We start from the raw sequence: 16,525 nt of genomic DNA, 5'->3' as shown, positions 1-16,525 counted from the left end.
GCAGTTCTATTTTTAATTTTTTGAGGAACATCCATACTGTTTTCCATAGCGGCTGCACCAATTTACATTCCCACCAACAGTGCACAAAGGATCGCTTTTCTCCACATTCTTGCCAACGCTTTGTAATCCCTTGATGATACCATTCTGACAGGTGTGAGGTGCTATCGGATTGTGGTTTTGATTTGCATTTCTCTGATGATTAGTGATGTTTGGCATCTTTTCATATGCCTGTTGGCCACCTGTATGTCTTCTCTGATTATGATGTTGGCTGTGGGTGTGTCATACATGGCCTTTATTATGTTGACATATGTTCCCTCTATGCTCACTTTCTGGAGAGTTTTTTTATTGTAAATGGATGTTGAATTTTATCGAAAGCTTTTTCTACAACTATTGAGATGATCATATGGTTTTTATTCTTCAGTTTGTTAATGTGGTGTATTATGGCAACTGATTTGTGTATACTAAACTATCCTCGTGTTCCTGGCATAAATCCTACTTGACTATGGTGTATGATCCTTTTAATGTAGTGTTGAATTCAGCTTGCTAATATTTTGTTGAGGATTTTTGCATTTATGTTCCTTTAGTTTTTAATTTCACAAAAGCCTTCATATAATTGAAAATATTTTCTTGAAGAAATCCATCAGTGATATTGACTTGTAATTTTCTTTTTTTGTTGTATCTTTGGTTTTGGTACTAGGGTGATGTTGGCCTTGTAGAATGACTTCAGAAGTATTTCTTCCTCTTCAATTTTTTTGGAATAGTTTGAGAAGAATAGATGTTAACTCTTCTTTGGTAGAATTCCTCTGTGGAACTGTCTGGTTCGGGACTTTTTTGTTGGAAGTGTTTTAAAGTAATGATTCAGTTTCATTACTGGTAATCAGTCTGTTCATATTTTTTATTTTTTCTTGACTCACTCTTGGGAGATTGTACACTTCTAGGAATTTGTCTACTTCTTCTAGGTTGTCCATTTTATTGGTGTATAATTGTTTGTAGTAATCTCTTACGATCCTTAGCATTTCTATGGTGTCAGTTATAACTTCTCCTCTTTCATTTCTGATGTTATTTATTTGGGTCCTCTCTCTTCTTTTCTTGATAAGTCTGGCTAAAGGTTTATCAATTTTGTCTATCTTTTCAAAGAATCAGCTCTTAGTTTCTTCGATCTTTTTTTTTTTTAATTCTTTATTTCACTTATTTCCACTCTGATCTTTGTTTCTTTCCTTCTAATAACTTTGGGCTTTGCTTGTTCCTATATTTCTAGTTCCTTTAGGTATATGGTTAGATTATTTATTTGAGATCTCTTCTTGTTTTTACACAATTTAAATGTTTCTTTTACTTTCTCTTTCAAATTGTTTTCTAGTCTTCTTGCTTGTTCTCCTGTTTCTTTCACCTGTCACCATGTGACATCATTTGGTGCTGTGAGCCCATGTTCAGAGGGGGTTATTGGCTTCAGCAGTGCTGTAGGTTTCACCGGAGGCATACTGCCTCAGCCAGGGGCACAGGGAACAGGATGGCCAGGGACACATGAGGGGGTTACTTTCCTGACTTGGTGCTTCTGTATTACGTAGTTAGTAAAAAATCTAATCCTTTATTCTCCTGCCCACTTCCTTGAATCACTGAGCAGCTTTTCCAGTCTCCATTTAATGTGTGGAACAGCCCTCTGGAGCCTGACTTCTACGGGGGACTCAGCTTTTGCCTGCTTGCCTTGTTGGTGTCCTGTATCTACATCACTGTTAGGATCGCAGCCTGCAGACCCCTGGGCCTGGAGCCCCCACTGCTTTGCTTACTGCTTAGATTTTGCATTCCCTTTTTGTTTCCTGTACCTGGGGCTTTCCTTCTCATTCCTTTGAGCCAGGCCACATATTACAATTTTTAAAATCATATTTTATGCAGAATTTTGGATCCATTATATTGACCATAAGTCCAAGAATTATTTTAGGTTTCTAAGTGATTGATTTGTTTATTTTATTTTTAAGCAATGGCAAGGAAAGCAGGAGAGAACTACATGTTGGCATCTGCTTTTTGTTTTCTGCTTATATTTATCATCTAAGAATATATTTAAACAATTTCTACATTTTTGGTATTAATATGTTGGTGTTTTCTTTGTGTCTTAGTGCAATAAATGTTTAAGGGTATTCATAGTCACTTAAAAAAGGTATATGTATCTGCTCTATAGCTTTAATTTTTTTATTATTCATCCAAAGACTTGGAAAGTCATGTTACTGTATCCCATTATAAATGCAAATTTTCAATATGTTCTTTTTTGTTTAGCAGTTTTTCTTTATATAATCTGCTACAAATAATACATTATTTATTGAAGACTCCAAGGCCTGAATCATGTTTCAAGTGGCTGGAGCCACAACAGCCTCAGCCTCATCACTGAGCCTTCAGTTAGTCTTTTTCTGATTAATAATGGCACTTCTCTTTTTTGTCATAAAATGTAATGCTGCATTTGGGGAAAAAAATCTTGAAAGAGGAAATATATACTATAAAAATGAAAATAGATAACGCTTTAAAACTTGGATATAGTGGTGAAAAAGGAGAATAGGAAAAGTAAAAGAGTCCACATTTATTTTATTTAACAGGGACAACTCAGTGGAGACACATTCATAAGATTGATAGAGAAATGCAGATTTTAAAATGTTGCATTTTAAAATTGGTCTCTTCTGTCCTCCATAGTTTCTTGTTTGTATCATTTACTTAATGAAAATGAACAGATGAACTAATAAATGAAGGACAAGTGTTTTTTTTCCCCCCAAATTCTAATATTTCCCCTTTAGTTAGGATATTTTAAATAACCATTTGTCTGAGTTCAGGAGTGTTGCCTGCAGCCTATAATAAGGCTTAGTCACTGCCTTCCTCTTCTCCGATCTGTCAGCCCTTGTGCCGGCAGCACAGTTAGGTCCGTGGTTTAAGCTGAATCCCTACTCCTTTGTTTATTTATTTATTTTGAATATGAATCAGGTGGAGCGCCTGTGCAGGTGTCTGCAAGTTTATATCAGGAAAGGAAGAGAAGCTAGTTTCCCAAGAAATAAAATTTCATGGAGAAGTTGGAAAACATGGCTTCAAAATGTCACTCTATGAATCCAGGGCACATTTGCATTTCTTGTTATCTTACTATAGGATGTCTGCATAACCTTTCAAGAAACTGGCAACACTCCACCCCAAGTCCACTGATAATTCAGAGAGGGGCTGGGTCTGAAGGCTTGCTTGTCTGGGAGACCTTCTTCAGAAGGTGTCGATGTCTTTGGGTTTAACCCTCAGGAGTTTCTGCTTTTAGACTTGAGATTTTGGTTAAGGAGAGAGAAAGGGAAGGCAGACTTAGGCGACATCACACATGAAAAGGGGGAAAAAAAGGAGAACTCTGTAGAGGGCGCACGTCCAACTTTCGCACTGTGAATGCTTGGGGATATTTCAAAATGTTTTCAAATGGCATGTACTTTTTGGATACGTGAGGGCATTTCCAAGTATCAAGAAAAAAATAACTGAATATTTCAAATGTTTGGAATTACTCCCAATTCAAGAAATCCAGATGTTTGTAATGAAGCCATTGCGTATCTCTGTTTAAATATTCAAGTGGGTTTTAAGATGATACAGAGGGAAAAAGGCATACTCCTCAATTCTTCCTTTCGAAAAATAGGGTAGTATGTACTCCACAAGGCTATCAGGAGGACAAAACTTGTGGAAATGGTCAGTCGATAGACCTGAGTACCCTCTCCATCCTCCTTGCCCTTTCTGCCTCTCAGGGCTGTTGTGGGAAAAAGATGGGAGGTATTTAAAGTGACATGGCACTATAGAAAATGCAATATATTATTATTGTTTATTGCTGCACATACTGAACCAATAATTATGTGTGTGATGGATACCAGATGTAAATAATAACCAGGGCTCCTGGCCATCTGTCTTCCCATAATCCGTCTTCCCCATCTTTCCTGGACAGCTAGCTGAATCACACGTCTTTAAATTAGGAACTTGCCTGCTACAAATGTCTTGTGAAAGTGCCAATGTTATGAGAATTCATTTTTCCCATGAGATGCACCAAGTTTTACTTCCATTTTCTTGTATTTCAGGTCAAGACGACAGTATTCCCCATGACGAGGGGTTTTTTGGCTGCTCCAAGCTAGAATCATCCAGATTCAAACAAATTCCAGACTCTACACCCGCAAACCTAACAAGCTTTTGGTTTATCCAGAATTAATCCATTTAAACCACCTCTTTCTCCCTCTTGTGTTTGATAGTCCCTAATATTTTGTTAAGGAACCTCACGCTGCCTAAGCCATAACCAGCCAGTCTGAAAGGTACACACGTCGCTGAACTGGGAGACAAGTGCCTTCCCTGATGGGAGCAAGGGCACCGCAGGGACCAGTTATGCCTCTGCTGGACCGCTTTCCAGCAGAGAAGACACTTCTCTGCCCTTTCCTGGGTGTGATAGGAAGACTGGGCTGGGGATCCCCTTCCCGGAGGCAGGCATAAGAACCCCGCAAATGATGAGAACTTACTGAGCGTGAGAGACTCGTTGATCTTGAAGCTGCAGAGGACCCTGTCCACGTTGCGGGCGTGGCGGAAGCCGTTCCCTCTCACCACTACTTGAAATGATTCTGAAATGACAATGACAAGACACCGTGTTTGACTGCAGACCAGTCAGCCTTGAGTTTTCCATCTGCCCTGATATAGGGCATTTGTTAACTGCCTCACCAGGCTTAAAAGATTTGAGTTTCAAATAATTCCAAAAAACTGGGAAATAAGGGCATCTGTGTGGGAGCCTTTTACCACTGATTCACCACCCCCTTAATCGGCGTCCATGAAGATGGCACAGCACTTCCTACTCTGAAGCCCCACCTTCCTGCTTTAGCTGGTGATGCTCCTCCCACCTGGAAGGCATGCCTCCCCCATCTCTGTCCTGCAGACCGTACCCATCTCTCAAGTCCTGCCAGTTTTAAAAACTGTGATCTCTGACACCAGAGGGCCACAGGGAGGGGCTTTCCTCCTCTTGAATCAACTCAACCCCTCTTAGGTCTCTTAACACACTGGATGCCTGGGACAGGATTTCTTTAGAACTCGAGGTGCCTAACGTTTTTGAAAATCACTGCCTTGTGGCATTCACAGTCTGTCCTGAACAGTGTAGCATGTGGTTAGTTACCATCTGGTGTTATTCTTCTGTCTCTTCTTGCACAACTAGAAAAGCATTTCTTTAGGTTAGAAACTGATGAAGCTTCAGCTCTCCTGTGCCTGCAGGGCACACAGCAGGAGCACCTAGTGTTATGTGGCCGTAGCTGTACTCAGTAGGGAAGCAAAGTCTTGCTTATTGGTGGCCAGTTGTCAAGCATTGCCCATTTGAACTGACACTGGCCCCTGGTGCAGTCAGAATTAAATTCTTTCTGAATAGAAAAGAGAATCCATCTTGCGGGTCGCTAGCCCTGCATGTTAATTTCACATTGACATAATGCATGTCGAATTAACACATATTAATAAAATCTTTATAAAATAAAAATTATGAGCCTTTATAATAGCCTTATGAAGGGGAAAAAAAACCCCCAGCTAAGCTAAGTCATTAAATGTTTAGGAATATTTGCTTAAGTTTGATGGTAACTAATGGCCAATATTCCACTTTCTTTGATTTTTGTCATCCTTTTGCGTATAAAAACTGGAGCTTGAGATAATGCTTTGTGGCACATAAAAAAAAAAAGACTAAAAGTCAGAGGAAAAAAATGCAGTATTTGTAAAAGTTGATCTTGAAGTGTACAAGGCTATCAAAATGGAGATCTTCATTGGAGGAAGAATGGAATTAAAGGACTAGCATATGGGACTCTTCCAAACTCTAATAAATGTCATGGATGTATGTCACCACCATTCCCAGGAAATTGAGAGATCATGTTTGCCAAGAGAATAATAACTGACATCAATTTCTCCCTTTTTGTGTGCCCTGTGCTAAACATTGTCTACGTTTGATGGCATTTAAGCCTCACCACCGCCGACAGCGGTACAGATGAGAAAACCAGGTTGGTGAGGTTAAGTAATTCATTCAAGATCACACGGCTGCTGGTAGCTGACAGAGTCAGAACTGGAATCCAGGTTTGCCAGGTAACAAATGCCATGCCCTGAGAACTCAGCCAGCGTGCTCTTTACCGTGATGCTAAAATGGATCCTTGAGGTCGTGTGACTTTATGATTCACTTAGAGGTTGACATTGTGATTTTTCAAGAAGCCTATTTAATTTTTATTTTAGACAGGTTTGTCTGTTTTGCAGACAAGTGGTGCTGGCCTGGATGGGAGGCAAGAAACTAAAACCGAACTAAAAGAGCCCGGAGGCACTGAATGTGCTGCAAAGAGAACAAGTCAGAACAGAGCGGTGTTTCCAACGGCGAAGGACCTTCCCAGTAAGGAAACTGAGATTCTGACATTTTCAGTGACTCGCCGGAGGTCATGTGATTTGTAACTAGTAAGTAGCAAAATTGAGACCTGTATCCAAGTGTTCACTGCCTTAGTTTTGAACTATATTAAGGTCAGTGGCAAATGCTGTTTCAGGACCATAAGTCTTATGAGTATTAAGGATTTAGATATGCACACTGAAGCATACATACGATTGCTAAGTTTAGAAGGATTTGAGGCAGGAGGGAAGGGGGCAGGGTGTAATCATTAAAAGAATGACGCAGCCATTAGCACCAAGAGGGAGGAAGATTCAACTCCTGCAGACCTTGAGCTCATTATAATACAATAGCATGCTGAATAGCAGTCCCCCAGGCTCCTCGACAGCTTCCAGGCTGACCATAAAAGTTTAAAAAGTGGATGCTAGCTCATTTCCTGGGAATTCCAGCCCTTCCCCCAAAGTAGTTGGAATAATTCTCCCACTTGTTAGCATGTGAAGTTACCGAGCCCATAAAGACTAACAGCCCCGCTCCTAGTGGCCTTTCTCTTGCCCTTTGAGATGACCCACACTCTGTCTATGGAGTGACTATCTACTTTTACTTTAAACTAAACACCCGCCCCCATGCCTCGTGGCCTCTCCGGCCTTCTGAGATGGCCTGCGTTCGAGCTACGGAGTGTGCATCTCTCTGAATAAATCTGCTTTTACTCAACTACGGTCTGCTCTTGAATTATTTCCTGTGTGAAGCCAAGGACCCTCACTTGGCGGGGCGCGCCCCTGGACACGCCCATCCTCTTGCGGTCCATTTCCCTGTATCAGATGGGCTGAGGTTTTCTTTAGAGGTCTGCCTGCCGCGTGACTGATGATGCAGCTGCTCCAACAAGCATTCTATTAAGTGTCGAGCATGGTGGGAGAATCTTATTGTATCTTAAATTAAACCTTTAGAAACCTATTCCTGTCTTTAGTCTAATTGCTAGACACCCAGAAATCTGCCCTTGGATGCTTTTGCCGATTAAAAATGTTCTCTGCCTCATTGCTGTGCCTCCTTCTCTTGTTTCCGCAAAGATCAGTGGAGGGAGGGAAGACTCTGGAAACGCAGACTGTGTGCCAAGCTCTCTTCTCTAACCTCATGTTCTAGCATTACCCGCCCTGCCGCTGAGTCCTCTGTAGCAGAGGATGCCTGCATGGCTGCTTGGCCCGCCCTCGGGGTGTTAGGAAGAGAGACAGCAGGAATCCATGAGCAGCCCTGGTGGAAACCAAACAACTTAACCCCCTAGGCCTGGGGAGCAGTTGGAGGAAACGATGCTGGCTCCGGGAAGCGCACCAGAGCAGAGGCGAGCTTCCACCCTGCCTGGTAGATTTCTGTGTTAGGACACACATTTGGCTTCTAGAAGAGCCCAGATAGCTGACCGCGCAGCCTGACTGGAACATCAACGCGTCACACACAGAAGTTATGTAACAAACCCCTGTCAAATGAATTAGCAAGCGAGAACCAGGACACACCAGAATCAGGACATATTGCTCTAATTCCATTTATCCACAAAGCTACCTTTCACAATATGTACAGCAAGTGTTTTTAGGCCACATGCACGTTCTTTTTAGATGATGAAAACATTCTGGAGTTTGACAGTGGTTATGGCTGTATAACTTTTTGAGTATATTAAACATTACTGAATGGTACTCTTTGAAAGGGTGAATTTTAGGGTATGTGACTATAGCTCAATTTTAACAAAGAAGATTAAGGTCAGTGAATAGTTTGCTAAACTTATTCCATTATGTTCCCTCCTTTTCTTTTTCGCTTTTCTTTTCTCTCTCTCTCTCTTTTTTGAAATGTGGAGCACTCAGTTTTGAGATGACTTCAGTAAAGATCGCCTATCAATCATTGTGGCTGAAAATGAGACATCTCTATAGTCACCATTTGCTCCGGTTGCCCAAAACTTTTCATGCAAAATTATTGTTAGTATATTTCCATCTCGTGGGTTAGTTTGAATTTGCTCTCCTGTTAGATGCTTATTGTGACACGTAACATCTAAAATAGAACACAGACACTGGTGTGTATTAAGTGCTTTCTGATGCCTAAATTCCTCTAGAAGTTTTCTTACTTATAGCTATTTACTAATACGAGCTTTAGTGAGGTATAACTAACGTACAACAACTTGGATGTAAAGTGTATAATTTGACAGGTTTTGACACATGTATACAGTCATGGGGCAATGCCACAATCAAGATAGCGAACACCTCCGTCACCCTCAGAAGTTCCCGTGTGCTCCTTTGTGATCTCTTCCTCCTGCCTCCTCCCACACCATGCAACCACTCAGCTGCTCTTTGTAGTCACAGATTAGTTTGCATTCTCCAGAATTTTATGTAAATGGAATCACATAGTAAGTATGCTTTTTTTTTTTTTTTTTTGGTCTAGCTTCTTTTACTCAGCCTCACTACTGAAAGACGCACCCATAATTATTCTGAGGTTTATGTATGGCCTATTCCTTTTTATTGCTGAGTATTATTCCTTGTATGAAAATCGCAATTTGTTTATCCATTCACCTCTTGAGGAATATTTGAGTTGTTCAGTTTTTGGCTATTAAAAATAGAGCTGTGATAAACATTTGTGTGCAGGTCTCTGTCAGGACACAGAGTTCCTTTTTTCTTGGGTAAATATAAACACCTAGGTACTAGTAGAATGGCTAGGTCATGTGGTAGGTGTATGTTTACCTTTTTGAGAAACAGTCAGAAATGTTTTCCAAAGTGTTTGTGCCATTTTACATTTCCACCAACAGGGTACCAGGGTCCTTCTTCCCAATAGAAATATCTTTAAATAAAAAGGAAGCCCAATCGGAGCATTAAGCAGTCAATTCAGAAGAGATGCCTATGGGCCAGGCGTCTTTGAAAAACAATGAAAAATGAGAGAAATGAAACCCCTGTTTGATGTTGCTTAAACGTGTCATGTTACCAAATGGTAAACACACAGCCTAAAACGACCTTCCTTTGCACTCATTCATCCAGTTTTGTGACAAACGATGGGAAACAACAGAGTAGGAATGAGACAGTTGCTTCTGAAATGACAATGTGGGGAACTAGTGACAGATAACCTCCGTCCATTTCTGGAGTACAAAAACTTCAAATGTCGAGCCGTTGGCAGGCTGCACACTTAATTCCAATTAGTTCCTTCCTGGAGCACTTGCTTATGTAGAACACTGGGAGCTATTCAAGTCTGAGGCCGACTGAGTGGGACCAGAGGAAAATTGTACTCAGGCAGAGGGTGCATTTCCTCGAGAGGAGCAGAACCATGAGGGGCCGATCTAACAATGGGTCAATTCTCCTAATTACACAGCAATAATATTTAATTAGGAACTTTAAAAAAGAGTCTGTATTGGGCAGGGAAGCAGAATTAATTAAATACAGGTAATGTCAAAGGTGCAGGTGACTTCCTACATGTTTTAGAACAGAAACTATGAATACAGTGACATAAGCACCATCTTAAATGGCAACCATATGCTTGGCCTGGGTATTGGGGTTACAATGGGGAGTGGTGGGGAGTATGGTGAACTGGAAAGAGTACACACTTCTTTTAAAGCGAAGTTATTCAGTCTCCAATAATCATTATCTTGCAATAAATGAAGGCCTAAATGTGATTTTTCAACACAAGATGAAACTCTGCATTTTTAGGTAAAATCAGACTTTTAAATGTTAGCAATAAATTTAAGTTGTTTTTTTAAACATTGCAGTGTGAATCAAAAAGAACATATACGCATACCAGATGGGGCTTGTTAGCTGCCAGTTTATAACCTTTGGCAGTGGAGGAGTTTTGGGAAGGCTCTTTCGCCGAAGAGGTTCACCCATGACATTGAACGAAATTCTTTTTGATCAGAGCAGATAAGATACTTTCCCCACCTCCTCTTCCCGTTAAGACATCCCGTTAAAATGCAAAATAGTTCCAAGTATACTGGTTTCTTCAGCCATTAAAGAACAATCAGCCATTAATACCTTGGCTGAAACTGGATTAAGTCCTTAGAAACTTAAAGTTAGAAAGGAGACCCAAAGGAGGACTTTTCTGGAAAGCGTACGGTTACAGATGGCCATTCTGTCATCACTCACATAATTCTAAGGGTGGAAAGTTCAGACCATCCACTCCACTGTTGGAAAGCTTTAGCTGTAAAAGTTGCAGGCATCAAGCCAAAATGTGCCCCTCTGAATTCCTCCCCAACCTCTTCATGGTGGTCTTCTGAAGCTTTGTATAATAAGTCGAGTAATTCCTTTCTGCAGAGGAATTTTCCAAATATCTGAAGATGCCCTTGTGAGTGTCTCAGTTCTTTGTCTGCATCTCTGTGGGGTACTTCAGTCCTTCCTCATTCCACAAGCATCTCATTAGTGCCCCCACTGCTCTTTGAGTAGATCTCTGCTATAGCGCTTCATGCATGGTTTTACAATTTATCTGAATGTATGACTATCTCCCAGAGCGGACTGTGAGTTTCATGGGAGGTTGGGAGCAAGCATGCATTTTGGTACTCAAATCTTTTCACATTGCTTGGTACACAGAAGACACTAAGAACTGATGGAGAGAAGGAAGGAAGGAAGGGAAGGAAAAGATTCAGTGACTAGAGTCTTGGAAGCTTGACTATCCTATGTTCTCTTGTAAATGGACCTTGAGAGCTTGTTTGGAGGTTGTAGCAGGGAAGAACAGATACTTGTACACCCCTGACCAAAGAATGGACCCTATTAAGGAATATCTTCCTCTTCCACTGAGCATGCAGCTTCAGGAGGGATACACATGGGAGGGAGGAAGGGGACACCTGCCTAGCCGGCCAGATCAGCTGAACGATCCCGGGCTATCAGTGGGGTGATAGATGTCGCAGCCAGGCTGCCCCCACATCCTGAATGAATTACTAATATGGTTCCCAATTCCATCACCTCTTCTATTATGCCCTTTGTCAATACCACTTTTAAAATACAGGACTCGGAACCATGGTCTGAACCTGGAATAGTAGAACATGGAATTAGCCCTCTTGACCCAGACACTGGATGGCTATTGATGAACCCTAAGACTGCATCAGCCTCATTTTTGTCAGAGGCATTCTCGGTGGTTCTCAAGACAGCTATGCTTCTCCTTGCTTTAGTCTTTTCCCCTTTGTGAACTCTTACTAAGTCCCGGTTTCTCTAAACCTGTTGCATGTGAAACTGACCATTTGTGAGCTCAGCATTTTGTATTTGTCCCATTAAATTCCACCCTGTTGTTTGCAGTCCAACACAGAAAGATCGGTGTTGGAGCTCGGTTTTGTGGTCCGCCCAGTGCATTATCTCGCTGCCTCTCTCAGAGCTCAGTTTGCTGTCAGAACCATGGCTCTTGCTAAGCTGCTGGTGAGAGCCAGCTGAGATCATTGTCTTGGGGGAATGCAACTGTCAGCCTCGAGTGTCTTGAGTAGACAGGCCTAGGTGGGGATCCACAGCTGGGGCTGCTCTCGGGGCCAAGGAAGGGAGGTAATTCAGAGAGTGAGGGGAGGGGCTGAGAGGAAGGTTTTTGATGAGAGCAAATTCTACCTTCTTCATAGGCCTGTCTAGGGTTTAGTCTCACTATCGGCGATTTCCTTGTTTACTTTCTCCTCCAGGACATATTGAGTTAATCGCTTTGCAGGTCCTCTGAACTCAATCAAGGTTTCCCCAATTTTCTTTCAGTAGAGAAACATACAGGAATGTTTTCCTCATCTAGGTATGATGTTATCAACACCATGATTCTCCCATGGACTTTCAATCCTTATTAAAATGATACTGATAATAATGTCACCTTGTTTTGCATAACAATTTATGCTTTTTAAAGTACGTTCACATACACCCCTGGGTCCTCACAGTAGCCTAATGGAAATCACAGCCGGGGTATGCCTGGCAGGACTTCATAGCCATGGACAATTAAATGGTCTCCAATGCTTCCTGACAGCCACACTTACTCCAGAGAATGACCAGCACCAGAGCTTTAAGGAATCTGTGGAGGAACTTTTGGTGTAATGATATATTTTGAAAGCTTCATTTTCTTCTTAGTAACTTTATTCTCTAATCAACATGTTTTAACCCTCATGATTCTAATTCGAGAGAGGTAGGAGCTTGCCTTTTCAAAATCTGGGGCTAGCTTCCATCACTGTGTCTTGTATTAATTTTTTCTTTATAAGAAACAAAAGAAACAGAATTGGATCATTTATGCTGATGCAGGAGACTATTGTTTGTCTATAAAATATGCAATATTGCATTCAAGCCAGAGACTTAAAAAATATTTAAAGGAAGATTCCTTGGGATGGATCCACCAGAGGTTTGTCCATTTTATTTGTTCTACCAGAGAAACAGCTTTTGGGATAATTTATCCACTGAATTGTTTTAATTTGTTTAAATTTATTAACGCATTTTAATTTTTTTCTTTGTATTTTCCTTAGCTTAAGAAGATTTTACTTAATTTTTTATTTTTCTTTTCCATTTAATAAGAAACATATTAAAAGCTACGCACTTGCTACGATCAGATTTTGTGGAATCTGGTATTTCTGTGTCATATTCATTAAGTTTATATGTGTGATCTTTTTATTGTCTTGAGTACCTCAATGGCGAGTAAAGGAGAGTCTGGTTTACTGATCTTTGATTCAAGAATTATTTAGGAGGATATTTTTCTGTTGTCCAAGTGGTTGAGATTCTGTGGGGTTTTTTTTGGCCTTGTTCTATCTTTGGCTAGTTCTAATTTTGTTTCATTTTAATTAGACAGTTCAAAAGTCTGATAACCTCTTGAGATCAGGTGAAAGTAGTTAATAAGGGTTAAGTAAGCAAAAATTGGGACATTGTTGAGGGACTATATGAAGCAAGACATTCAGTCAATATTTATTGACAGCTTATTAAGTACCACGTCCTCTGTTAGGCAGTGGGAAGTGGAGAGACATAAGGTTCCTTCTCTGTCCCAGGAGCCCTACAGGAGGGGAATTGATTACGATAGTGAATTCACAGAAGTTGTATTCATTGTCTTTAGACGTTGTGATTCACTACAAGGTTGCACCACACTCAGTAGGATTGCAAATCTGGGTTTTTTTTTTTTTTCATGAATGAGATAATTGCACAAATAAGGAACTCCCCTATTTTCTAATTGCTTTAAAATAAAGGGATTATAAAAATTGTGGAGGCAGATTTACCTTGACGCTACTGAACCCTAGTTAAGGCTCCTCACGGCACAGACCCCTTACAAGGCCTTGGCCCTGGGTTCATGTGGTCATATGACTTTGTCAATTTGCAAAGGTAAGATTTTTCATTTCTTTTTCTTAAGAAGGTTCTCCTGGACCTGTCGTTGTGGCAATGACATTTGTCCCCACCATGTGGCAATGACACTTGTCCCCACCATGTGTGTTACCAGGTAGCAGTGTTAAAGGTCAGTAGATGGTCTTTGTTGATTGCTTTTCTTTGGGAAATTTACACTTATCTCTGAATAGTCAGTCACCGAGTATTGTTAATAACTTTACACGTTTACAAGTACACTTAGTGTTTTGTTGTTGGTATGGGCTATTCAGTGCATCTAACTCCTTGAAAGTTTTTCAGCTATTCTAAAATAATAGCTGAGAAACTAAAATGAAATCCTTAAGAAATTATCTCATTTATACCAATAAAATGTGCAATATCGAGAACAAAACTGTAGCGCGTTTGAAAAAGCCCTGAAAGTTCTTCCTCACTTCTTACAGGGTTGCATGATATATTTTCTATGACACATTGATAATTGGCACTTGGTATTTTAGTTGAATGGAAAGGCAACATTAACAGTGAACTCTCAACAGCGAAAGACTCCAGGTCCTGGAGCACACAAACTCATGGAGAGAGAGTTTATCCTTTTTGTATCTCCAGCACCAACCACAGTGCCTGGCATTCAGAAGGTGCCTAAAATACTTTTTAAATAAAGAAAAGAAGAGTACTGGGAAATCCGTCAAGAATTGTACAGAAAGCTAGCACGGTGGAAGTTACAGGCAGTTCATTACAATACAAAACAACAGCAAGACCCCAGTTGTGATCAGTTACAGAAAATATTGTGGCTCAGAGAAGGCTGACTCTGAATACGAGGAGGCTTCCTGTATTAAATACAATATTATAATGGCCCTTTACTGGGACAATTGAAATTGCCTATCAACATTTTGTGATGACTACTAGATCAAGCAATTAATTAAGGTCACTATAATAATTATGGAGAGAGGGCCAGCACCAATTAAATAGTTAACTATGTCAACATTTCAGAGATGGCCTATGATCACTGTGATGGCTCTGTAGGACTGTCATGAGGGTGAAGAGTTAGACTCCACTTGTATCCAGAGAGGGGTACGAGTGGTGATGTACGGGAACCCAGTATTTCTGTAAGGCTCCCATAGTTCCCATGGAAGGAGAGAATGTGGATAGACTTTTCCAAACTTTCAAACAACTGACATGTTGCTTCTTTATTCTCTTTTTTTTCCTCTGGAAGCAAATTTATTGAGCATTTAATTTCTACTCCTTTTTCTCCCCTCCCCTTTCCTGCCCTGCCTCCCTTCTTCTCTCCCGATGAAGTAAACATCTGACTTGAACTCAAAATCTCAGCATTTGTGTGATAGCAATTGGCACTAATTTCAATTTACCTCCTGCACATATGGTGGATGGTTCAGCTGCCAGGATTTCAATGCAGGACTTCTTCAAAATCTGGAAGGAGAAGAAAGCAAAAAGTCAAAACACAGCTTATTTTCTTAAAACAGAAAAGTGGCATTTGTTTTTAGCTCCCAAGACAGGCAAGTTCAAGGACATTACGTGGCTGTGGTTGGGTGAGTCGAGGGTGACATCTTTACTGGTATCATTGATGTCAAACATTTAATGATCCAGCACTGTGCTAGATGCTTCTGAGTGTCCCCACAACGAAAGGAATTATTCATTCATTTGGCTTTTTTTTTTTTTTCGGCAGATATTTACTGAGTCAATATGCCAGCCCTCATTACGGAGAGGTTTACTATCTGGTTGGGGAAATGGCACCCCACACTTGAAAAGTTAAGTAGCAATCACTATGTGGTAGGTGCCAGGGTTGAAGGGCAAACAGTAGGAGCTACAGAGTTCATGGGGGGGGTCACTGAGGGCTAGTAGATTGGGAAGGGCTTCCTGGAGGAGGTGGATACTGAGGGTAGGACTCGGTCAAGCGGGGAGGAGTAAGTTAGGGGAAGGTTAGGGTCCAGGAAGGGAGTGGCATTTGTAAAGGTGAGAAACTAGAAATACACAGACCACTTTAGCTGGAACAACAGGAGCTTGAAAAGTAGACAAAAAAGTGATGACAGATAAAGCTGGAGAGGTGGGATGGAGATGGCCAACGCTCCAGAGGAGACGCACATTCAGATTACCCCGAGCTCCCTCTTTGTTAGAGAAGTGAAAACAGGTCGCGGGAGAGGAAGGGCTTTGCAGGCTGTTTGCTGTGCCTCACCCTTCAGGAGGACCCCCTAAGCCTTATTTAAATGGAAATGTAGTCTTCCCCCCCAAATGAGTCTTGCAGGGTTGAGTGGAGAGTCTAGTGGACCCCATAACTGCACAGAGAATTAATAATGAAGGCTTCTTCTGGGAAAAGCAGAGTAGCTGACTGATGGAGTTTCAGCTTTTCTCCACCCTTGATGAATACCGCCTCTGACTGCATCATGATTCTAAAATTTCGACCAAGCATTTTAAACCAGTATAGGACACTGAGTTAATTTACCAAGCCAAATGCAGTATCTTTATTTGGGCCTGACTTAATTTGGAAGTTGAGAAGGTTCAAAGGGCTGAAGGGAGCCATTTCTCTATTTATGAAAGGGACATTTGTTAGCGGAATTAATAGTGAAGTAAAATGTAAAGTCCATAAAAGAAAAAGGCATCTTTGAGCATGGGGAAGCACCCATTTGTCTGCATGGATGTATTTATTGGTATTTGCCTCTTTGTTCCAGCTTAAGTGATACACACACTACAAGATGCAATCAACTAAAAGAGACAATCAGTTACAAAAAGGGGAGGAACTGGATCAAAGGGAAAACAAGGGGAAGATGAAGTAAAGAGGGAAACTAGCATAGAAAAAAATACACCAAGGAGCTTATTCCCCTGTTAGGCGAGGCCCCTGTATTTAGTTCTGAGCTTTCTGGTAGCAAATGAAGAGGACAGACAATATTTATGAGATTCTTAATCT

The 16,525-nt window shown here is 41.0% G+C and overlaps 1 protein-coding gene across 1 annotated transcript in view; it reads right to left on the bottom strand.

Moving 5' to 3' along the window:
* ANTXR1 (ANTXR cell adhesion molecule 1) overlaps positions 1–16,525 on the bottom strand; it is a 218,303-nt gene that overhangs the window by 131,159 nt on the left and 70,619 nt on the right. The window contains exons 9-10 of the mRNA XM_074341267.1: positions 14,973–15,033; positions 4,497–4,595 (exon numbers count right to left, since the gene is read on the bottom strand). Of these exons, the coding sequence (XP_074197368.1) occupies positions 4,497–4,595; positions 14,973–15,033 (160 nt within the window). The remainder of the gene's footprint in view (positions 1–4,496; positions 4,596–14,972; positions 15,034–16,525) is intronic.

This window comes from Camelus bactrianus, chromosome 15 (genome assembly GCF_048773025.1).
Source record: "Camelus bactrianus isolate YW-2024 breed Bactrian camel chromosome 15, ASM4877302v1, whole genome shotgun sequence".
Taxonomy (NCBI): Eukaryota; Metazoa; Chordata; class Mammalia; order Artiodactyla; family Camelidae; genus Camelus; species Camelus bactrianus.
This window is presented reverse-complemented; position numbering and strand designations above follow the sequence as displayed.